The sequence below is a fragment of the Mytilus galloprovincialis genome, chromosome 5, assembly GCF_965363235.1.
Source record: "Mytilus galloprovincialis chromosome 5, xbMytGall1.hap1.1, whole genome shotgun sequence".
NCBI classification, from domain to species: Eukaryota; Metazoa; Mollusca; class Bivalvia; order Mytilida; family Mytilidae; genus Mytilus; species Mytilus galloprovincialis.
In genome coordinates this window covers 79558761-79584532 of record NC_134842.1, presented here as the reverse complement: position 1 = coordinate 79584532, position 25772 = coordinate 79558761, and the positions used below count along the sequence as shown (strand labels likewise).

Genomic DNA, 25772 nt, shown 5'->3' with positions numbered 1-25772 from the left:
ACTTTTAGAACATATTCAGCTTTCTTAGCAACTGTTAAATGAATAAGTGGTTAGCGCGATTTGAAGCAACTAAACATGGAAGACGGGGATCTGTATATTAAACATTCATTTTGATCCGCAAAATGATATTCAAATAAAAAAAATAATTTAAAAGAAAACTAAATTTGCATTGTGTGCTTTGAACTATCTCATGTTCCTTACTACATACCTCACATCTACGTTCATTAATCATTTATCTTGAATTAAAGTGAACAAGTTAGAAATGATGTATTTTCTGGATAAACAAAATCATTTCTTATAGCATAGTTTAAATTCATTTATTTCAGTACTTTACTTTATATATAATATGACAAACATTCAATAGTATACGACCAAGATTAAATGAGACAAACTTACAGCTCGTTTTAACAAGGAACTTGAGAACGAAGATGTGAAAAAATATTATTTCGGTCCACTATCAATGAAATGTGTAAATCAAAATCTTTCAGCTTGTGAACCCATTAATATTGACGACAAGATTTGACAAAAATACACAACGTCTTTTCCGATATATCACAATGTAACCCATGTCTGCATGTTGATGAATATCTTGTAAACAATTAGCTGAGTGCTTAGTTGATTTGTTAAATATAGTTCGTACATTTTAGCTGAGTATTTGTCTGCTTAGCAAGGACTATATTTAAGTTTTTATAGCATGTGAGTTATGTCTTTTGCAACCGAATTGAAAATCTAAGTTAAGATATCCCGGAGGTATGTATATGTTTTCAATTTACAGAGTTGAAAATTATATAAACAAACAATGTCAACTTCAAAAGTTACTTTACCTGTTGTCAAATTAAAGTATGTTGAGCCTATTGATGGTTCAGATGTAGCATACATTTGAATGTTATCATTTACATCAAGGTCCTGAACACGAACATGATATAGCATTGTACCAATAGTCATTTGTAGTCTTTCTCAAATACAACATTTCAATCGTGGTATATATGATGAGTTTATTTGCAACCAATTTTAAAATCAAGGTTAGAGGCTAATTTATATCATAAAAGTATGTGAGGCTAAAATATTATATACGCAAACAACCTCAACCTTGAAATTAATTTACCTGTTGTCAAATTAAAGTATGTTGAGCCTATTGGTGGTTCAGATGTAGCATACATTTGAATGTTATCATTTACATCCAGGTCCTGAACACGAACGTGATATAGTATCGTACCAATAGCGGTATTCTCTTCTACCAAGAAAGGATCTGATGATGGTAGATTACTTATAACTAGAACATCATTTATATCTAAAACGAAAAATATTACTAAGATATTTGCATTTATAAATAAATGAAATAACTTTACATAAGCGCGACATTTATTCAATTGATACATTCGGTTCGCTTTTTTCCTTTTCCTTTAAAAAAAAAAGATATACAAATGTTTATATTGCAACACCTAAAGAAAAATTAAAAAGTTAGCGAAATTGTAACCAAGACTTGATGGACACAAAGCATTAACATGGAGTTTGAACATTCTGCCTAATTAATATTCCATTATTATTTATTTCATTAAAAAAAAATATATAGCTATAAACGAGGTTTAATCCACCATTTGCTTCATAAGAAAATGCCTGTACCATGTCAGGTAAATGACAGTAGTTTACCATTCGTTCGATGTGTTTGAGCTTTTAATTTTGGCATTTGATTAGTGATTTCAGGGCCGTAACTACATTGAGGCAAATGAGGCAAATGCCTCATGTTGGTAATTTAAAAAAAAAAAAAAAAAAAATATGAAACAAAATTGTTTGTAATTCTGTGTTCCGGGTTTATCTTTTGTTCATTTATTGTCCTACTTTATAACTATAGTCTGCAGAGTGTTGATTTTGATTTGTAAAGTGTGGTTTTGCAATGTTGCAAGTCCACCGATATCCAGACATTGTACGATAAACTATTTTAAGAATATACGATGCTACTGGACATAGAAAAAAAATTGTCGTTTCTGCACTTGATATCAAAGAATACAAAACTGGCTCTTTTTTGTAGATAAAACTAGATAGCTGACATGGTTTAAATAAAAGTAAGACCACTAATTTCCCGGTATCAAATCATCTTAAAAAAACGTCAATGTATTGCCATATGACCTTTTACATTGAAGGATTAAACTTGCATGAAGTCGTGTTCAGACTCTTAAACAGAAAATAAAAGAATATGGAGTAAACGTGCACAGGACCTTATCTCATGCACACAAAGTCAATACATAGAAAAAATACAAACGATCAATGGCCAAAGTTTTTTTCCCTATTCTTCATCTTGATAGTTAATGGAAGGTCTTCAACAATAAAAGAATCATTAATGATACCGTAAAAGAAGGTCAAGATGGTCCTTAGTGTCGACTTAAGCAGTACTAGTACTTAAAGTATAATACTGCATTGTCTCTATATTTAAATATAGTCATAAAAAATCACCAAAGTCTGAATTAAGCACAATACAAGACAAAAACAGACAGACATAATGATTATGAGAATTTCGGTTTTTGTTTTATCCTACATATCGGTCTACTTTTAATGTTGTCCCCGTAAAACCTAAAAGTCTTAAATTACAATGAATCTATGTTTTTGCTTTGAGACAAGAATATTGTCGAAAGAAATAGCTAAAAATGAATTGCGTTTCAATGTAAGAAAGAGTACGGGAAACGCTCAGAATGCACGATTTTGCGTTATTTTTCTCAAAGCTTCTGGGGGCCTTGAGCGGCCCCCAGACACCTCGCAAAAAAATAAATTTCGCCTCGCTACGCTCGGCGAATATATTTTGCCTCAAAATTAAAAGAGGCTAGTTACGGCCCTGGATTTTTCGTTTGTAATTTTCCTTGGAATTTACTTTTTTTTATAAGAAACATCTATCGTTTACTGTCAGGAAATATTGTGTGAATGGCGTTCGTAGATAATACAAATAATAACTTGTCTATAATGGTGGGAAGGAATTCCTTTTCTAATGAATTTAACATTTTATAACTAAATAATCGCATAATAGGAACCAACCTGTTACATGAACTGATAGTGACCGAGGTCCTACATTTGTTTTTCCATCTGATACATATACGACTAGATCGTAAGCGGGTGGTAATATAAGCGAAACATTATTTGTTGCTATTATTTCACCATCTGAAAAAGAAAAGTTATTCGCAGATCTTCCCTTGGTCTTATTTATAATGTCAATATATATGTATTTAAATACGTTGACAATTCCAAAATGTCAGAGGAATTTTCAGAATGTGTTTTTATTTTTTGAAGCTATCAAAAGCGGTCGGTATTATATGAGTAACACATGTTTTGAAAGACACAAAAAACAGTCATATTATTTTCAACTGGTAATTGATATAAAATAAAAGCAGATACCTCAAGTTCATACAGTGTTTTCAATTAAACTGTATTTCGAATTCAACCATAGTATTTTCCTTCATATTAATCACATCAAGTTTGTCTGTTTGGGTTGGTCGTCCATTTTATGTCAATATAACGGAACTATATACAACTATCATACAAGGGTGAAGTAGCTAGCTATTAAACCAGATTTTCTTATAAAAAGGACTACGCCAAGTCAAGAAGAATACAGCAGTTTGGATTCGTTTTATTGGTTGATATAATGTAACGTTTGATTTTTGAATATTTCATACCTATCTCTGGTATTAATTGACCTTGTTGATTATTTTTTTTTCTCATTGTTATATCATTTATTTGAATTTTACATTTGTATTGTTATAGATATATAAAGTACCGATACCGTTAACGTTAGTATATAGCATATTAGTAGTAAGGTTAGTGCACACTATATATAATACTTTAGCTAATGACATATATGTAACTGAATGAAAATAAGTTTATCTAAAAAAAAGATTAAAATAAAACATACTTTGGTTAATTTCAAATGGTGCTTCACTTGGTTCTGTTGTCATATTAAATGTCACTGTATCATTTTCATCGTCAAATATCTGTACTGTATATATCACATCACCTAACACGGTTGAAGGTGCATCGAGATCAATAGATGCTTTAAAGAAAAGAAGACAAACATTGATTAACTTGACCAATACAAAATATTACTACCTCTATGAATTCATTTGAACAAAATGAGTTCTTAAAATGATGGATCGTATCTGGTTTGTTTGAAACGGTGTGTAATGGCTTTGTTTTATCAGATATTTGTACATTGTGTGTTCATGGTAACGTATAAATGTATAAATGAAATGCACCCACTACATTCATACAACCGAACAACTATCAAACTATTTTCGACTTATGACTTTGATTGTCCCTCTTCTTTTTTTGTCGCGTATCTTCTATCACAATGCTTTGTTATAATTAGAGTAGTTCTACTTACTATTTTATTTAATTCTATGGTTGAGACAAATTGCCGAAAAACTAATAATGACATAGCGCGTTTTTTTCTTTCTTAATTAAGTCATTATAAACAATGCCTTTCATGTATATTTGTTTTAGCTTAAACGCCGAGGTTTAAACACCACCGATTGTTTGTTGGTATCTGAATACTCTCTAATTCACAGTTAAATAATGCAAGTAACAAAACAGTCATGTCTGACCGTTTATAACAAGTTGCATTTCTGTTGTGACAAAAATTAAGAGGACAGTGTGTTTTTATTATTCAAAGTCGTTTAACAACGACAAACTCATGTATATAGATTTGAAGAGCAGACATTGCTGTTACGTACGATATAGATTTAAAAAAAGTAATTTCATGAAATGATACTAAAACAATATTTCAAATATAAACAAGTGAATGCATTTTGCATATTTGATATTTAGACTGAATGAATTAGTCCACACATATTATTACATAAACTTATAATGAATAACAAATCTAAATACAGCAATGGTGTAACAGGTTACCGCAAAACTATATTGGCACTTCAAACAGACGGATTGCAGTATATCAAATGCAGGTTACCTGCTTTCGATACTCAGTACTTTTCTAATTTACTAATTCTCTGAAAACATATGCATTGCTCCTCTAACAAGTATGCTAACATACTTGTATTATTTAAATAAAATCAACATAGTATATTACAAAGAAGTATTCGATAAAATCAAAATATGAAACAACATCCTTATCAACCATGTAAATCGCTTTCTGTCTCTGGTTTATAACATACCTGGTAAATTGATGAACAATGGAGGATGATTTTTCTCAATGTGAACAAAGAAATAACCGGTAGATGCGTCGTTCTTTCCATCATCACAGGATATTAATAACTGGTATGTCTTTATGGAATTATAATCAAGTGATGGGTTTGGTTGTATATAAATACCATAATCTAAAACAAAGAGTCAAGATGATAAACACCAAAAATATTCCAAATGTTAATCAGTTAAATTCGTATTCGGCCCTTTAAAAAAAAGGAAATCTATTGGAACAAATAGAACAACAACACAGTTAAGAGTTTTGTTGAAAGAAGTTATACACAGAAAACGTTTTAAGAGCATACAATGAAAACTAGTTCGTAGGAACCAAGTTGCATATCCCACTAGTTGATCTGCCATAACATATTAAAATGTCGATTAAATCTTATTTTTTATTTTTATAATTTCAATAACTGGTTACATGTAAAAAAAACCCAATGTGTTCGTGATAATATTAATAGAAATGGTTTTTCTTGTTAATAAAGGAAATATAACTGTCGTAAAAGTTTTACATGATATAAAAGAGTAAAAGAATAAGTAACAGTCTTACCTGAAGTACCTGTCATCAAATCTACAGAGTATTTATCAGTGCTTGGTGTGGAATTTGTCTGAACACATGTTATTGTATCGTCAGCTTGTTGATCAAAGACAACTAAAGTGTGGAGCAGTTGTCCTTCTTGGATATCTTCATGTAGAGTTATAAAATTTGGTAAACTTATTATTCTCGGTGGCTGAAATTTAAGTCACAATTGAAAATGGTGTTACAAATGTGCATTACAATATGTTCAGGAAGTGGTAAGGTACATTTCCAGAAACAAAGTTAGTTTCACTGTAACATAATAAATTTATGTAGATACAGATTTTATCAGTTTTTCAATTTAGATCATACTCACAATAAACGTTAACCTATGGAAAAAATCTAGGATATGATATTTGTGTTGGTGAATTTTTTCGTTAGAAATCGCGTCGTGAGTTTTTTTTAGTAAATTGTTTCATATTGTTTATAGCGGACTATACAGTATTATTTGTTTCCATCTCTGAAAGCCATACGGTTGCCTATGATTTCTTACATTTACTTCAGTTAAAGTTGGTCGATAGTTGTCTCATGCATTGGCAGTCATACCACATCACTGTTTTTTATAATGGCAGTTATTAGTATTGTTTGTTGTTATTTTCAATATTTTTGTTGATCTGCTTTCACTTGTATGTGTTTATTGTGTGTTTTGTTGTTCCCTATTGCTAACATCTATAGTACCAAACGAAACCCATACCGTATTGTAAACCTTTACTGTTATAGTATCAAATGCAACATTGTAACAAGAATCCATCAATTCAAACATTAAAGTGTATGTTCCTACATCTAGTGATGAAACTAAGTAAACGTATTCTGAAATATAGAACAAAATTCTTCAATTGAAAATTATAAGACATGTAAAAGCTGAAGACAATTAACTTTGAAAATCTTTTCTCTATACCGGTACTAATAAACCATTTTCTGAAAGTTTTGAAGGAGCGTTTAAAATTATTTTCATAAAAAAAACCAAGCACATACTGTAAATTATTTATAACCATATAAAATTATTTCTAAGATCTTATTATTCTTATGATTGAAGCTCGAAGATAATTACCAATCTTTTTCTTTGTTTGGTATTGACCAGTCCTTTGCACTTTTAAAGGTTGCAATCGACAACACGACATGGAGTCATGAATGTGCCTATACGAAACGTCACTTGAGAACACCACATGATTGTTGTTTACCATTCAACATGTTTAAGGTGGTACCTAACACTACAGGGAGATAACTCTGTAAAATCAGCTAAATGTTTTAATTACATTGTGTTGTTAAGGGAATATTTAGCTTTTCAATGATCAAAATTAGTGTTTATCAAACTGCTATGTAACCAGTGTAATTTTTCTGATAATAAGGTTGGTTCATTTTTTTTTAGATTTTTATATTTTTGTCAAAGGGTCAAAGTAAATACTTTGTCAAAAGTTTAAGAAAATTAAACGAGCCAAATTAATTTTGGTGAAGGTGTTGGGTACCATCTTAAAGAATGAGACTCTCATCAAACAAAGTTGTCAATTAATTATAGCTCAGAATCACTGTTTTGTTTCCAAAGTGCATTGTACGAGTAAATGCAGTTCAACGAATATCAACAACATATTGATCGCGTTATCATATATTATGTGAAAAAAATAATATTTACAAACCAGTATCAGTATTAAATGAAATACTAGTATCGGATGAGGTTACATTCCAGACTAGATCCCCTTTGATATCGTCATCATAGAACTCTACTTTGTATATATTTGATGCTACTGGTTCATCGTCAAATATCACTATTTCCCGGTCTAAATTGGTAAAAATGGGAACTGAATCTGTAACAATAGATAGAGATAAGATAGTAGTGTACATTTAAAGGGATCAAACAATTCACGATTAATGTTTCATTCAATATGCATTAATTTGTAAAGACTTTGTGATAGAAACTTATATTAACTATACTGAGTATATTTCATGTTTTAATAAGAATTCGATCTAACAAATAACATAGATAAATCACTGTAGCGTAATTTGGTCACTCCTGCTAATACTTTTAGATGGATTATTTGTGTCTAAAATTGAATATGTTTATTCAATTTGAAATCGAGTTATATATTGTTTTTCTGAATTAATCAATTAGAAAGCAGAAAAATTAATTTAAAATTCCCATTTACTGTCATAGCTTTTAATCAATGTTATGAGGTACTTACTATTATCAGTATATATTCGTATTGCATACGCCCTGTCATTTGTATATCCAACACTTGACCAACCAAACGTATCTCCGACCGCCACAACAACATTACTTGTCATCCGGAAGTTTTGGGGAACAGATACGTTGTAAGGAATAACTTCATTACCTGGTGTATACCTAATATGGAAATAAGGTATGGCGGATATTAAATAACAATGTTAATGAATCTAAATTTTCGAATAAGATGATATTTGTCTATACTAAGGGTATATAAAATTTCATGACCAATTTCCATTATGTTAAAAGGTGTAGTTCAAACGCTTTTGGAATTTATTTATTTCATATTGCTACATCTTACAAAATAAAGTCTGTAGCAGTTATTACTTTCATAGCTAATTTTTTTTGAAATTTGATAGTGCCATTACTACCATGTTTATCTTTTACAAATTTGTTCTTAGATTATTTAAAAATATATCAATTCAAAGCATATTTACCATCCAAGCATATCTCCATGTTGTATAGGTATTCTCCCGGATTCCCTTACTGTATAAGTTATAGTATATCCAACGGTACCACCTGGAGTGTAATGTTTACATGTATTTATAAACCTGTATGCATTGGTTTAAGGTGGTACCTAACACAACAGGGAGATAACTCTGTAAAACCAGTAGAACGTTTTAATGACGTTGTGTTCTTAAGGCAATTTTAAGCTTCTCAATGATCAAAATGAGTGTTTTTCAAACTGCTATCTAACCAGTGTATTCTTTCTGACAAAACGATTGGTTCAAAATTTTTGAAATTTTTATATTTTTGTTAAAAGGTCAAAGTAAATACTTTGTCAAAATTTTAAGAAAATTAAACGAGCCAAATAAATTTTAGTTCAGGTGTTAGGTACCACCTTAACCCATAGTTGAAGGCTTTACAGTGACATATAGTTGTAAATTTATGTGTCCTTTTTTTCTCTTGTAGCATGTGTAGAGAGCTGTCTTATTGACAAACGTACCTTATCGTCTAATCTGTATAATTAATAAAACAAAACAAGCCTTAGAAAAATTATGAACATCTAAGCAAAAGTAAGAATGACAAATAATTTACCAAATGAGTTTGCTGTCATTTTTGGACATTTCGAAAAAAGACACGTGATAACGATTCCAGTGTGAAACTTTGTTTGTTCAAGAACCATAACAAAATCAACTTAAATTAAACAGTCAACTAAATCTTGGGTCTACCTTCACGAATGAGAAGCTACGACGATACATATAATTACTTGGAAATGACAAGGATACACTTGGTTTCATGAGATGCGATAATTGGATATCGCTTGATATCAAGTCGATTTTTTAAATTTTAATACAACAATAAACAAGCCACAGGCGAGTTTATTATTACTATTTAAATTAAATAACGAGCAGTGTGAAACGAAAAAGATCATGCAAGAAATAGATAAAGGGCCACAACCATACAGAATTATTTTTTCTCGTTCTTCTTCACAACTGGAGCAATTCATAATTGTTTTTTAAAAGGAGTGTACATCGTATATAGATATTTCATTTATGTCAAAAAGGAATCAAATCATAGCATCTTAAAAGTTTCTTCTTGTCTGTCTGACTTGCATTCAACCAGTTTAAACTATGTTAATGTATTTAAAAATTCAAAAACAAAATCAGTTTTGAACAAATATTAATGTTTCCTACATGCAACAAATTGATTTCGCCATGTTCTTACACAATATGAACTACCCAGAAGGCAACACGTTTTGTCATTCTATTTCAGACTTCATTACTCAAAAAACGCTTGATACTAGAAAACTCGTTTTAAAAGTATCGTTTACTAATTTTAATAAGATACAAACGTTGTTTTCTTCTAATGAAACAAAACGAAAAACGCTTGGTCAATGATAGGGTCTTTTTAAGGGACTTCCATTTTCATGTATTCACTATTCAAACATACTCGAAATAACGTATGTGTTCATTCCAGTCAAGGTATAGGTCGATCCTGAATTCCGCCATACCATTAAATGAAGCTCTCCATTGTTAGATGTAGAAAACTCCCAAGACTTAATAACTCCACAACAATTCGACAGATAGAACTCACTTTCGGCCAAAATTCCATAATCTGTAAACAAACAAATCAATGGCTCTCTGAGTTAATTCATATTTAAAATGATAAAAAAAAAACAAATATTTTATAAATTTATCGTTGATCAATTTCGAAAATATTAAGAATGACGCTGAAATTTATTATGTGTAGTTTTCATTTTTTAAGAAACTAAAGTTCTAACACCCTTATGCAAATTTTACTTTAGGAGAAGTTGAATATTTCATTTTTCTTTTTTTGAACATAAAGCTCTCTATGTGTTGGTCTTATACATCCTTGGTATAAACTCATAACGTTCGAGAATTCCCGATACGTACACATCTCGAAAAGTCTTTTGAACAAATGAAATAAAAAATTGTTATTTTCATTTTTTTCTCAACAAACCACAGCAAATTAGAAAATTTTGATCCAATTTAAGGTGGTACCTAACACTACAGGGAGATAACTCTGTAAAATCAGCAGAATGTTTTAATGACGTTGTGTTCATAAGGGAATATCAAGCTTCTCAATGATCAAAATAAGTGTTTGTCAAACTGCTATATAACCAGTGTAATTTTTCTGATTAAACGGTTAGTTAAAATTTTTTTAAATTTTTATATTTTTGTCAAAGGGTCAAAGTAAATAATATGTCAAAATATTAAGAAAATTAAACGAGCCAAATTAAAGTTAGTTAAAGTGTTAGGTACCACCTTAAAAACTGATCGACTCCAGTTAACATAAATATGAAAAAGAGGGAAACCGAATATCTGCTTAACTGTTTTGTATTAGATGTTAAATTGGTAGTATTCACTACTAAGTGTATTATAGATTGTAATTCAAATGTGTTTTTAAAAATCCCAATAGTATTTTGCAATTTTCAAGTAATTTTAAGTGTTATGCTTTTTACGCATAATATTTGTTTAGGTGGCTCCCAATGCAATTCACATAATTAAACTATATCACCATTTGAATTAGAAGGTTTTCTTAATGGAGTCATGGATGATATTATTCTTTTCTCCGGAACCAAAAAGGATTCGAATTTACTTTGAGTAGTTTTATTTTAAACTCATACATTACCTGTATTTGAATCATCAAGAGCAGTAAACATTGAAGGATCACCATATCCTATATATCGATTTCCGCAAACTAAAAATACAGTTTTTTTTTGTAACAAACAAATAATATGTTTTCGTCATGGAATTGCAGTGTATTTAAGACAAAGCATAAGTTGACTTAAGTTTAAGAAAATATTTTTTCTTTTTGAAATACTTTAACATGAAAAATGCAAATTTTAAATTATGTATACTTGTTGCATTTATAAGCTCGAAAATTTAATAAACAAATTAGTACGAAAAATGAAATCGGATATTCAAAGTTATCAAAGGTACCAGGGTTATAATTTAGTACGCCAGACGCGCGTTTCGTCTACACAAAACTCATCAGTGACGCTCATATCAAAATATTACAAAGCCAAACAAGTGCAAAGTTAAGGAGCAACTCATCAGAGGTAAATTACATTTTGAATCTCAAAATTGAACGCGGTGGAACTGGTGACGCTACATCTGCTAACCTTTCGACAATACCTGTGATCATCCCGCGGATGTTACTGTTACACGGTGCACACAGTACTGTCAGTTATTCTTCGACTTATGCATTTGTATTGTAGTTTTAGAATTATCTAGTTTATCTTGGTTTTTCGACCTAGCAGCAAACTAACATCACCTCTAAATGACTGCAAGAATCATTAATAATTGTTATTTGAAGGTCAATCGTATTGGTGATTTTTTTTGGCTTGATGTCCGAGTGGTTTAAGAAGTTCATCCACTGTATTGCTATGCTGTCAACACGAATGTGAGTTGAACCCGCATGCAAAATGTTCAACGTCAATTTTATTTTACGAAACTATGCATGGTGATAAAAGTGGCGTTAAACACCAAGATTACAACGATCTTCTAAAATGTTAATTGGCACACAATGAATCAGCCATGTATATCCTTTAATTCATTTACGGTATCTTTATGTGTATTTAATATTGATGACAAAGCTCACGAAATTACTTTTTACGTAAAAGATCACTTTTAACCAGTTTATCTACAATTTTCTGCATATAAAAATGCTTGTAACAAGTCAGGAATATGAAAGTTGTTATCCAATCGGTTGTGTTTTTGTAAGCTTTTGCTTTTGCTATTTGTATAAAAGTCACCGTTTGAATTTTTCTTGGAGTTCGGTATTTTGGTTATTTTTTTACATGAAACATCGCATGAGCACAGGCTACAACCATAAGCAGGTGATTGATTTGAATATTAAATAAAATATGGAATATAGTGACTCTCCTTCCTTTAATCTTAACGTGGATTATAACAAAAAAGAAATCAAAGACATTTATTTAAGGAAACGAAATAAGATACATTGATTCGATAAATTAGATTTATCATAAAACAAAGAACGGTCAATGTGAGAGTAGATTTATCATAAAACAAAGAACGGTCAATGTGAGAGTAGATTTATCATAAAACAAAGAACGGTCAATGTGAGACATGTTCAATGTTGATTTAATAATCATAGAATAACTAATCGAAGAATTCAAATAGAGAAAAATATTCAACGAGTGACCGAACAACACATTAATTCACGAATGCGCGTAGCGCATGAGTTAATTATCAGTGTTGTTCGGTCACGAGTTGAATATTTTTCGATATTTGAATTCTTTGATTAGTTATTCTTTTTATTACATTGGCAAATGGCTCTTTTTTTATGAAATTAATGTAGAAAATGTAAGGAACTATATGTTTTTCCTACGCATGTTTTGATCCGACGTTATCGACGTCTTGACAACGCCTATTGTTATATGACGTCAGAGAGTGAAATAACCACGTTTATTTCACATGTGAAATTATCGGTTTTTATTTGACTGGGAAATCAATGTAATTCATTGCAACCAATGTAATACATACAAAAACCTACTAAAGCAATCAAAATCGTTGCATATATTTGTTTCAGTGTCCCTTTGTATGATGTCATTGCACAAAGATCCTTCACAATCTGTACAATTTGCGCCATCGCAGTACACCAATGGGTCGCTACAGTCTCTATATCGATACTGTATCCCAGCTCCACATGTCACTGAGCATGCGTCCCACTCAACCCAAGCTGTCCAATCACCATCAACTATAAGAAGATAACATTATAATCTTCATGTTTACAAAATGTAAATGAACTAGAGACCAGAATAAGACAACGTAGAAATATCGGACTGGTAATTAAGGGGGTTTCACCGACCTGTATTATTTCTCTCCCATTTTATTCAGTTAATATCAACACCCATCATTATATAGTGTTACTGAGTATTCGCTTTGTTTCAACCGAATTTTATGTCGAAACAAATTCATTTATTGCTTATAACAATTTGTAACATGAAAAAGGAAACAAAACGCTTAAAATCTTAACGCTGAGCAAAATACTTTGATTTACAGTGGTGCAATGCTTTATGTAACCTGTATTTTGTATCACGGAACTAAAACTATGTATCAAGAACTTATAATGAACCTAGCAAACCTTTTAATATCTATTGATATATATATATCACGTCAACGAATCCGGTATTTTGTTGAAATGCAAAGCTAAAGAATTCGCTGTTTAATGTGTAAAATCATGATTATTATTTGTGCATACAAATTGAAGGAGCATCATGATAAACAATTCAATGATAACAGTCAATCAATATGTTTTAAATTAGCTTTCGTTTTTTACATGAGCAAATGCATGTACCAAGTGAGGAATATGACAGTTGTTGTCCATTAGTTTGATGTGTTTTGAGCTTTGGGTTTTGCCATATGATTGGGGACTTTCCGTTTTGAATCTACCTCGGAGTATTTTTGTAATTCTAAACTTTTTTCTACATATTTGTATTTTTATTACAATTAAAAACAGTACAGGTGGAAATAAGTTTTTTGAGGATCAAATGTTCTTTTATTTTAATAAATGCAATATGAAATGTAAACATAATTAGTCACAAAATAAAGTGTGAAAAGCTAACGTCTGAGAAAAACTTGTCCTCTTCTTTGAAAATATCAATTACAAATATGTCCGCTATCGACAAACAAAAACTGCATATCCTTTAAACGAAAGCCATTTCATCATACATGATCGTATAATTTTGAAATAGTAATCCAACGTCGAATAACTTTTTAGAATGCATAATGGAGTGTAATTTCTCAGTATCTTTTTTGTCATGATTAATTAAAAACAAATACAATCATTGATGCAGAATATGGTGAGAGTATAATAAATTAAAGATATAATTTTACCAGGACAACATTCAGTATTACAGGTTTGGTATTCTGTAGAACTTTCTCCGTAATCGGTGCACTCTGAACCACCACATTCCGGTTCAGGATCAGTGCAGGTCCGTATTCTGTTCTGATTATTTACCGTTCCTTCACATGTAACAGGACATGGGTTCCAATCACCCCATGTAGTCCAATCGCCGTCAACTGTATAGAACAAAATACGAACAGTAATATATGTGACCGACTTAAATAATTCAGAATGACAAAGTATTGGTTAAAATATGGAGCCTACTGATTTTAAACTCAAAACCGTATCAGCAGTATTCACAAATTCCTTCGTCAAGAGGGACGAAAAAAACCAGAGATACATTCAAACTCATAGATAGAAAATAAACCGACAACGCCATGACCAAAAATGAAACGAGACATTGAACAGACAAATAAGAGTACACAAAACACAACATAGAAAACTCTAAGTAACACGAACTCATCCAAAAAATTGGGGGTGATCTCATGTGACCCGAGAGTTGAGGCAGATCCTGCTCCACACCTATCAACTATCCCTTTCTTAAAATCGTTTTGAAATAGAAAAAATACGTAGCTGCATGGTCCGCTAATTGTTAATCAAATATCATACGGATCCAAGAAAGTCTGAACCACAACTTATAAAAGAGATATTCAAACTCATAAGTAGTTAAATAAACTGACAAATACCATTGCATAAAATATATCAGCTGTGATTATTGCCTTTGTTGTAGATATTAAACATCATCATTATTCATGAAAAGAACTATATTTTTCATTTTTCTATTGGCAAGGGAACTTATGCACAGAAATGTTGATCAAATATACACTATATATGTTTTAATATGATTAATGGAACATTCAAAATAATGACGTTTTCATATGAAATAACCTTGCCTGATTGCAAAACTCATTGATCAAAGATGACATTTTTGTTAAAGTTGCGTTTAAAGGACATTTTCCATGCATGTTGCTCTGAAAAAAACCACAGTAATTTCGAATTTCCAATGCTAGTTTCTGACGCTACCACCAGGAAATACATATTCGGAATACTCATCTGATACTTATGATTAACTGTTGAACCTTTTAATCGTGTATGGCAATATTTTTAAACATTGATCATAAATAGACCTGTTAATCAAATATATAAACCTTTTATATGTAAATATCGTATCTCACCCCATAGCCTCAATATAGAAATAGGCAGATATGACAATGTACATAGAGAAAATAGATTATGTACTATGTGCAATAACAATATTGTAGAAGATGAATACCATGTTATTCTAGAATGTAATAGATATAGTGATATAAGAAAACTTTACATCAAGAAATACTATTGGCAATATCCATCCACTTTTAAACTTGTACAGTTGTTATCTATTTACAATGCGAAATAACTTAATAATTTAGGTATATTTTTGTTTAATATTGAAAAAAATCGTAATATGTAGTTGTATTACTTATTTATCATATGAAAATTCTCCGGCTATACTGTGTACAATTATTGTATTTATATTTCAGTGATGCATTCGAAAAAGAAAAAAAAAAGAAAATTGTATATTCTATTAGTTGTATTGCTTCTGAATAAAGTATTATTATTATTACAAAAGATGGACGAAAGATACCAGAGAGAAAGTCAAACTCTTTGTTGAAAATAAAATAAACTGACAACGCCATTGCTAAAAACAAAAAGACAAACAGACAAACAACAACACAGAAGACATAACATAGAAAACTAAAGACTAAGCAACACGAACCCCTATCAAAAACTGGGGTGACCTTAGGTGTTCTGGAAGGGGAAGCAAATCCTGCTCCACATGTGGCACTTGTCGTGTGTATAAAGATGTATTGAGTTGTAAAATTTCGTATATGCAACTGTACACTAAGGTTGTGAAACTAAATTAACTTTCTTGACATTTTTACTTTCATTGTCTTTGTTAATATTTAGGTAAACCATAATGGTTGCTGTTAGCATAATATATGCGACCCTCTGTTTTTGGTTAGACAGTGACATATCTTCTTGAATATTTCAGTGTAACATGTTTAGTTTTAATGGGCTAAAGTTGAGATTACATAATGTATGGTTAAATCATCTTAGATGATTTTGTTCTTTGACTAATTTTTAATATTTAGGTGTAAGTCACCTCCGGTTGTTTACAAAAATAGGTCGAAAAAAAAAATATTCCCTTGAATTTGACAGTTGTAGATAATTAATCCTATATTTTATCGCAGTAAATAGTAATCAAAGGTACTAGGATTATTATAATTTAGTACGCCAGCTGCATAACACTCATCAGTGATGCTCATATCAAAATATTTATGAAGCCAAACAAGAACAAAGTTGAAGAGCATTGAGGATCCAAAATTCCAAAAAGTTGTGTCAAATACGGCTAAGGTTATCTTTGCCTGGGATAAGAAAATTCTTAGTTTTTCGAAAAAAACCTAAAGTTTTGTAAATAGGAAATTCATAAATGTGATCACATTATTGATGTATGTTAACACAGTAAAACATTTCTGTGTCATAAAAATATGTCTGGGGTATTTCAAAGCACCATTACTTTTTTATTTGGGGTTACTATAGCATATTTTGAAAACTTGATGTTACATGGTTACTTAATCTTGTACACAGGTTAGATAAGGGGAAAAATTTGTTTGGTTAATTTCCAATGATGGTTATTTTCTTATAATCAATGAAATATTATGTGGTTTTTTTCTATAGTACTGGACAGGATAAAACTTTACTCATGCCAAGTATTTCTTTATTTGAAACAAAGATAAATTCTGCACAATTTTTTTTTAAAGTGCAAATTCCGAAAAGTCCGAAAATTATTGGTGGTATTACACCTAATATGGGAAGCTGTACATACACCTTTGACCTTGTGAGTACTCTCATGTGTTAACATTTCTTGCTATTTATGTGAAATTAAAAAAAAAATATTATTCTGAGTGGATTGAGTCTCCAAAACATATTTTATGAGAAAATGTCCTTGAAATAAGACTCTTTCATGAATATGCAGTTGACAGAATAAGCCATACTTCGTGTTTTTAGGAGCTTTTTCTCTTTATTTTTTATCTTCTGCTATGATAGAAATGCCTTAATAAATATATATCTATAAGTAAATGAAAATATTGTTAATGCTGTAAGAACAAATTATTTACTAAAAGGGAAGCCTTTTAAGTCCCTCTCTGGAACGCGGCGTAATTAAATTTTTACGTAAGGACTTATTGAAACCTCCTTGGAGACATGCTTTCACATGTTTTATATGGATTGTTCATTCTGCTTGAATACTTCAATTGCTCATTTTCATAACATTTCTAATGAGTGAAAGTTATTATTATTTTTATTTATTGGCATGAAAACTTGAAATTTTGAGGAAATGAGATGGATAAATTGACCAAAAGAGACCTTATAAAGAATATAAAGAGGTCCATTAGTGGTAGTTATCTTCCTAAAATCATTTTGTGTATCATATTTCACCTATACATCTGTCTTGTTAAGACAGCCAAAAATGTATTAACCATTAAAACCTTATGCAGAATATTGTTTATAATTAAAAAACAAAACAATTGGCAAACGATGCTCGAATAAGAAAGACACGGGTCAAATTTAGCAATATATACGACAAATCAAATAATGATTATTGATAATTCTTTTTATAAATGTTATAGAACTGCAACAGACTTAAATAGTAGGGATCACTAACCATGTAATCAGATGGTATAAAAATGTTACCTGGGCAACACGCCGTATCATCAGTACCAATACAAGTTATGTTCTCGTATATCCATTCTGTTCTTGCACAGTTCTTAGCAGCATGACCTTGCGTACAACATTCTCTTGTCCACAACTCCAACCATGTTAACACACCATTGATACAATATCCCGTACATTCACCAAATACAGTCAATGGGGTCACCTCGTCACAACCAACGATATGACTTGCGAGTACATGACTTGCTATTTTAGAAAAAAAATACATAAAATTACTGAAGATGAACAAAATTGAATGCAGATTGGATTGAGGATCGTTTGTTTGGCTTTATAAATATTTTGATCTGAGAGTCACTGATGAGTCGTATGTAAACAAAGCGCGCGTCTTGCATACTAAATTATAATCCTGGTACCTTTGATAATGAATTATATATATTTGTAATACGCAGCCAATTTTTCATAGGTACTATTTTTGTACTTAAAATTTGTAGTACTGAAAATTTACTTTTGATATTAAGTACTATTTCTTTACTTTAAAATTATTGCACTATTTACGTACCTGTATTTTACAGTACTTGATTTGTACTTAAAATGTTGGTACAGAAATAATACAAAAAGTAAAAATCACAATAATCCATGTTTGAAAATCAGAATTTTAAGAGATTTGAAATAGACATACTATCAAAATGCTGGAAATGTAACTTTGTAACCAACAATATGTAGCACTTAAAATTTCAAGTACAAATCAAGTACTGTAACAAAATGGTACTGAATATTTTTATAAATAAGTAGATTTCCAGTACTGCAGATTTTTGGTATACATAGTACCTATGCAAAAGTAGCTGTGTACACCTATATCCATCGACATATATGACGCTCTTCAAAGTCTTAACGTCCACACCTCTGGTGAAATACGAATAAAAATGTATGTCATTTGATTAGCGTCATGTGTTTTGTAGTTGTATTAATTTACTTCCACATCTCAGGCCGATCTTCAAAATCACGGAGACATCAACAAACGACTGTATGATGATACTAGTCAATTTGAATTTAAGTGACCTACTTGAATATGTTAAGTGAAAAATGTTTATTCAAGTAAAAACGATAACGGTCTAAAACAAGAATCTAATGTTCAGTAGTTGTCATTTGTTGATGTAGTTAATAAGTTTTTCTTGTTTCTCGTTTTTTTTTATATATATGTTAAACCGTTGGTTTTCCCGTTTGAATGGTTTAACACTGGTTAATTGTATGGCCATTTATAGCTTGCGGTTCGGTGCGAGCCAAGGCTACACTTCAAAGACCATACTTTCACCTACAAGGAATAACTTTAACAAATTGTAACTTGGATGGAGAGTTATCTAATTGCCCCTCGTTCCACATCTTCTTATATCTATTTATGACCTGTATACACAAATACTTGCATAAACAATAAACAATCAGCAGCGTCATTTTGAAATTAATTGCTTGATGTTCCAAATAAGACCAAAGATCTAAAAGCAATGATCAATTTGGTTTTGCCAATTAAATTTGTACTTGTATTTTCGTAATTTTACTTGGAGTTTGATGATTTTTTAATCTCATGTGTTTCTCTCATTTCTTACAGAAACAGAACAAAAAATAAATATGCTTCGTAATCCTTTAACTTAATATTATCAATTGAAACTGCATATCTAGATTGTTTAAGTTTGTCACTTGTCAGGCTTTTTTCTTTACACCAATAGTAATTTATTCTGTTTAGGATCGGTTTAATATTAGCTTAATTAATATTCAAGTCAAATATTTTGCTGTGGTAATATTTAACATAAAATTAAAAATTGGAGGTTTTTTTAATGGCCTTTCTTAACAATTAAAATCCGGAAAAACTAGCGCAACCTTGTTTTTTAATCTTATTTTGTTCTACCCTTTTTGCAGAACCTACTGTATTTTATATTGATTGGTAAGTTTTCAGGAAAATACATGAAACATTTGCTCCATTAACGTAAATCAGACAACGATACATCAATGACAAGGCTTTTTAACAGGAAATAATGCGCAGTGTCACATAATCCTTGTATATATATACAGTATTAACACTTTTTTCGTGTTATGTAATTTTATTTTTTTTTTGCTGTTTTGCGATGCATGATTCAACATCGACTTAATTTGTCATTTGAGCACTTAAGTTTTCAATTAATTTACAGAGCTTATATTTACGCCAAATGTAATATAGTATACTAATTACTATTTCAACTCAATTAAAAATAATTATTTTGGAATAAAGACGATACAGTAATTAACTTTTTGGTTTTAAATGTCTTTCGATAGAATTTTAATGGGATTCGCAGTTTTAGTTTGAATACTAATGAGGTGGTCAAATTACATTGGGGAAATGAGATTTATGTTGATCCAATAAAATTTATAACGTCCACGGTAAGAATTACTACCATGTCAAAGTTGTCACGTTCAAAGTCAGTTTATGCTAAAAGAACAACGTTCTTTAAGTAGACCAAAGTACAGAAATATTTCTTCTGCGTTGTTCATTGGGTTAACCTGAATACTTGTGTGGAAATGAGATAGAGTATTAAACTTGTAGACCTGAAACTCTTTCTCCGTCTTCTTGCAAAATGTAATGCAACATAGAACCCCCTATTTTTATCGACCAATTTGATTCACTTTTAAATATTAAAATAACAAAAAAAACCCGGTATTTCTAACAGAAACTTCGAATAAGCCCGAGCCACCATAATTCATTTAAGATGACATTTCTAGGATTGAACATTAATTAACAAATAGGAGGCTCTGGCCTTTGTCAGTCTTGTTTGATTTTTAATTTTAGTTTCTGTTATATATTTCGAAGTTTAGTATAACGTCCATTATCACTGAACTAGTATACATATTCGGTTAGTGGCCAACAGAAGCACACCTCCGGTTGCCGGATTTTCTCGCTGCATTGATGACCAATTGGTGGCCTTCGGCTGTTAACTGTGTTCAACTCTTTGATCGGGTTGTTATCTCTTTGACACATTCCCAATTTCAAATCTCAATTTTATCTCTTAATCGGAAATAAACACATTTAAAATTGAGATTGAGATCTCACAAAACATGTTAAACCCTGCCTCATTTTTGCCCATGTCAGGAGCCTCTGGCATTTGTTAGTCTTGCATCTTTTTAAATTTTAGTTCATTTATATGTTTTCGAGTTGAGTGTGACGTACATTTTCACTGAACTTATATACTGGTTTATTTAGGGGGCCAACGGACCGTGTGCATAATTTTCTCGCTGCGTTGAAGTCCCATTTGTGGCTTTCTGCTGTTGTCTGCTCTTTGGTCTAGTTGTTGTCTCTTTTAAATATTATCCATTTCCATTCTTAATTTTACATATATTCTAAAACCCAGATGTTGTCATGATACGGGTCATGTTTTTCTCATTTAATTCATGATGGAATGATACTAAACTGTTTACGGCAGATATTATGGTTGGTTTGCATTAGATTGGAAGCGGACTATTTGGCGGCGCTGAAAACCTGTTGATGGTCTTGTGATGTTTCCTGCTATTGGGTCGGGTGTTTTATCGTTTCTTTGTACATTCCTTGTTTAAGTTCTCTATTCTACGACAATGTAATTACTAAAAACGAAAAACAACCAAAACATAAAAACGTTCCCAGGGGTAAGACGATCCTGCTTTACATGAAAAACTTGCGTTGTGTTACTGTAAATTGGTACGTTATTAACCATCACACCATAATTGATTGTTAATTGTTTCCTATCTAACTCAAAAGAACTATTAATCCATACACCATTGGTCAAATACATTTTCTTATGTACATTTATGAATAATATAAACAAAAGAGAAAATAAGATCAAATTTAACGTACCATCCAGACAGAGAAGGTGGTTTGTTTAATGTACAATAAATCCGATATATATGTTCCGGACCATATGAGTATTTGGACCATACGCATATGGTCATGACCATAATGGTATATACTCATATGGTCCGGGGTAATTAACACTCTGTAACAGTTTACTTTTAATACTTCTAAACTCTTCATATGGTATGACCGTTCATTAAAAAGACGCTTTCATATAGTTAATTTTATTATTATATTATATATTATAATAAAACGATTAGCTAAATAAAAATAAGAAGTTTCACACAGTTAATTCTACTTACTTACTATAATAAAAACATTTTATAGCCGATGATCATTACCGATGGTCATAACCAATGGTCATTACGAGTGAATGGCAATATGTCGACTTAATTCCATAATTTTCTTAATGAACGTTATACAAGAAGTCACTGGAAAGTAACATAGGTAATTTAAGTTATCTTGTGAGTATGGTGTTTTGCAGTCATGCTACGATATTTGAGATTTAGAGCTTCTTAAAAACACCGCAGACATATCGGAATGTCCCAAGACCTCGGTATCACTGTACACGGCTATAAAAAGGTTAGTTTTTCACTCGCAAACAAAAGGTGTAAATGAAAAGGATCGTGCACAACCAAAACTTGCAAATGCAAAAAAGCTATGATACCGTGTAAGTAAATGTCTTCCCAGGCCTACATGCAAGAATGTTATTAGCGATGAAAACTAACTATGGCATCAATATTTATTTTTACGTAGTATTTGAATTATAAAAATAATACATTGTCATCTAACCATCATTTTTTTTTAGATCAAGTTTTTGTGTTATTGAAACTTTTATAATGTAATTTAAAACAAAAATACCTATATGGGCAAAATAATCGTATGGTCCGGCCCGTTAATAACCAAACGAGTATTATACTCATATGGTCCGACCATATGAGTATACACATATGGTCATGACAATACGCGTATGTTTCAATTACTCATATGGTCCGGAACATATATATATATATTAGAGTTGATACAGTCATTTAAAATGCGCCATTGTCTTATGGTGATTTTTTATTTTTAGCTCTACTATGAATTTATTTTATTTCCCATTAACTTTGGATATCAATAAACATTGTTTTACTCTGCAATTAAAAAACTAAATAATTCAAATTTCTCTATCAAATTAGAAGTATACGTCGTGCCCTTGTATTTGAAATCTATTGCACTTACATCTGAACAGTATAACTTTTGTCAGAAATATATCTATACTTTTAATATGAAATTTATGTTACATAATATGTAACGTGCATAGGAAAAAACTAAAACATCAGTTGTTGCGCAAGCCGTTTATTGCAAAATAAGCTAATGAAAATATATTTACACGCTAGCGGAGCAAAATGTATTAATTACATAGTCGGTTTAATTTCCCATATATCAATAACTGCCCATGATTTCTTTTCTTACAACGGACGAATAAACTAATGAACAGCCACTTTCACACAGAAAGTAAATAACGATATTTGTTCAAACTAATTCAAAAGTTTTATCAAGTCAGTTCTTTTATTTCTGCTATTCTTTGTATTAAAGAGTGTCTTTATGCCACTGAATTTTCTTTTTTGACATAATTTTTTAGTTTTATAGTGATGATGAAACGATGTTGACTGATGTGCTTTAGATTTTCTAATTTTATGATATGAGCTGCGTCTGATAGAAATCCACCTGATGCAAACGAAAATCAATACCTCTGTTAACCTTTTTTGGGATAAAAAAATTTCTACAGAAAGTCTGTAATTGTTCCAAAAGTAGGTTTTCATAAGAAGACAACCCTTTTAAACGGACCAAGATGCAGATTTTATATCTTAGTTATTCCAAAATCGATCAAAGTTTTATATATGTATATGTGTACATGCTCTTGCATAAGGTCGATTTCTATCCAATGCAGCTCATATTATGTCTGTTTGTTTTGCTCTTATATTGTCATAAAAAAAATGGTTCAATACATAAAGACAACAGTAGTATACCGCTGTTCAATGGTTATTAATCGTTAAGCCAAAATAAATCCTGGTTACAAATTTAAACCGAGTGAAACAACAGGACAAGCGTAACACTGCACTGCAACAAGAACAAGCAAAATAGAAAAAAAAAAACCAACGCTATTATACATTTACACGGACTATTTGATACAAGCTGTAATATTTTTTACCATTTTATACAAAAGGAAATACCGGTACAATGTCAGGAATGTGACAGTTGTTTTACTAACTCTATCAATCAATCCCTTTCCGTGAGGCCGTGGTCGATCAACGGATATCAACGACTGCAATATTCGGGTTATTTTATTTCATTCGTTTGATGTTTTGATGATTTTATTTGCCGTTTTCCTGGAAGTTTGGTGTTTGTGTTGCTTTATTTTTTCTACCTATTCGCAATGCTCTTCAACTTCGTACTTTATTTGACCTTTTTAACTTTTTTGGATTCGAGCGTCACTGATGAGTCTTTTGTAGACGAAACGCGCGTCTTGCGTATATACAAAATTTATTCCTGGTATCTATGATGAATTCATTTACAACCACTGGGTCGATGCAACTGCTGGTGGAGATTTATTTCTCCGAGGGTATCACCAGCCAAGTAGTCAGCACTTTTTGTGCTGACATGAATGATCATTAATATGGTTGTATTTATAAATTAATGGTTTACAAAATTTAAGATTTGTGAAAAACTAAGGCTTTTCTACCTCAGGCATAGACTACCTTAGCTGTATTTGGTAAAATTTTTAGGAATTTTGGTCCTCAATGATCTTTAACTTCGTACTTTATTTGACCTGTTTTACTTTTTTGGCTTCGAGCGTCACTGATTAGTCTTTTGTAGACGAAGCACGCATCAAGAGTATATACAAAATTAAGTCCTGGTATCTATGATGAGTTTATTTTATCGCACAATTGTGATAGCTAAGCCCGTATATAGCAAAAAATTTCCAAATATTTGAAATAACTCCGCTTTTGAATTAACTTGTTTTATTTGAGTGCCAATGATTTGTTATATTAACAGGAACAAAAGTATAACAAAAGTACCAAACTCCATGGTGACGCGCATATCGTGTATTCAAGCTCACTTTCTTCAGAGTACTTAGATATTGTATGAATAAAAACAGTTCGTGATGAAACTTTTGAACAATTTCTAAAACAAAATGTCACAGAAATGATCATATTGATCTGATTTTGAACTTTTTGATAATTTTGTTTTCATTTACCGGGGAAACATTCCATTTGATTGATAAAGAGCGTTAAAACTTACATGATAAAATAAACAGGAAATTAATTATCCATATGATTAAACGTGACATGTCTTGAGGTGTCGCTTAATTAATACATAAAACTATTAGTCCGTCCGCTTTGTATGTCAGTAAGGCAACCTTGCTCGTAACATTATTGGACAAGAAATATAATATACCCTGTATGATTTTCAATAAAAAGAAAAAGTAATTAAATTTTACGCTCAACTATTTTTTTGGAATATGACAACTGCATTTTAAACTGATAAGGTTATTTGATATAGTTTACACTGGGCTTATGAGGTGTTAACATATGTGTTATTTTGACAGGAAGTAAACACTATGTTTTTTAACAGTCATAAAAAAGAAGATATGGTATGATTGCTAATGAGACAACTCTCCACAAGAGACCAAAATGATACAGAAATTAACAACTATACGTCACCGTACGGCCTTCAACAATGAGCAAAGCCCATACCGCATAGTCAGCTATAAAAAGCCCCCGAAATGACAATGTAAAACAATTCAAACGAGAAAACTAACGGCATTATTTATATAAGAAAATGAACAAAAAAAAACAAATACGCAACTCATAAACAAACGACAACCACTGAATTACAGGCTCCTGACTTGGAAC

General features: G+C 30.9%; 1 protein-coding gene across 1 annotated transcript; it reads right to left on the bottom strand.

Moving 5' to 3' along the window:
• Positions 1-1058: 1058 nt before the first annotated feature.
• On the bottom strand, positions 1059-25229 carry LOC143074159 (uncharacterized). The gene is made up of 15 exons (XM_076249708.1): positions 25159-25229; positions 18045-18269; positions 14303-14488; positions 12960-13163; positions 11073-11141; positions 9870-10034; positions 8414-8495; positions 7936-8096; positions 7393-7560; positions 6453-6568; positions 5732-5912; positions 5154-5315; positions 3896-4033; positions 3025-3147; positions 1059-1291 (listed from the first exon to the last, which is right to left on the bottom strand). The coding sequence occupies exons 1-15, from the start codon at positions 25205-25207 to the stop codon at positions 1059-1061; spliced, it is 2262 nt and encodes a 753-aa protein (XP_076105823.1). The 5' UTR covers positions 25208-25229.
• Between the last annotated feature and the right edge of the window lie 543 nt (positions 25230-25772).

What these genes read in the sequence shown, in the direction of transcription:
- LOC143074159 (XM_076249708.1), bottom strand. Translation starts at nt 25,207, where the DNA reads ATGTCACGTTTAATCATATGGATAATTAATTTCCTGTTTATTTTATCA. An exon ending in CAACGATTTTGATTGCTTTA is followed by an intron (nt 11,142 to 12,959) that starts GTAGGTTTTTGT and finishes CTGTATTTTTAG; the next exon opens with TTTGCGGAAATCGATATATA. An exon ending in CAGTAAAGGTTTACAATACG is followed by an intron (nt 5,913 to 6,452) that starts GTATGGGTTTCG and finishes CTTAAATTTCAG; the next exon opens with CCACCGAGAATAATAAGTTT.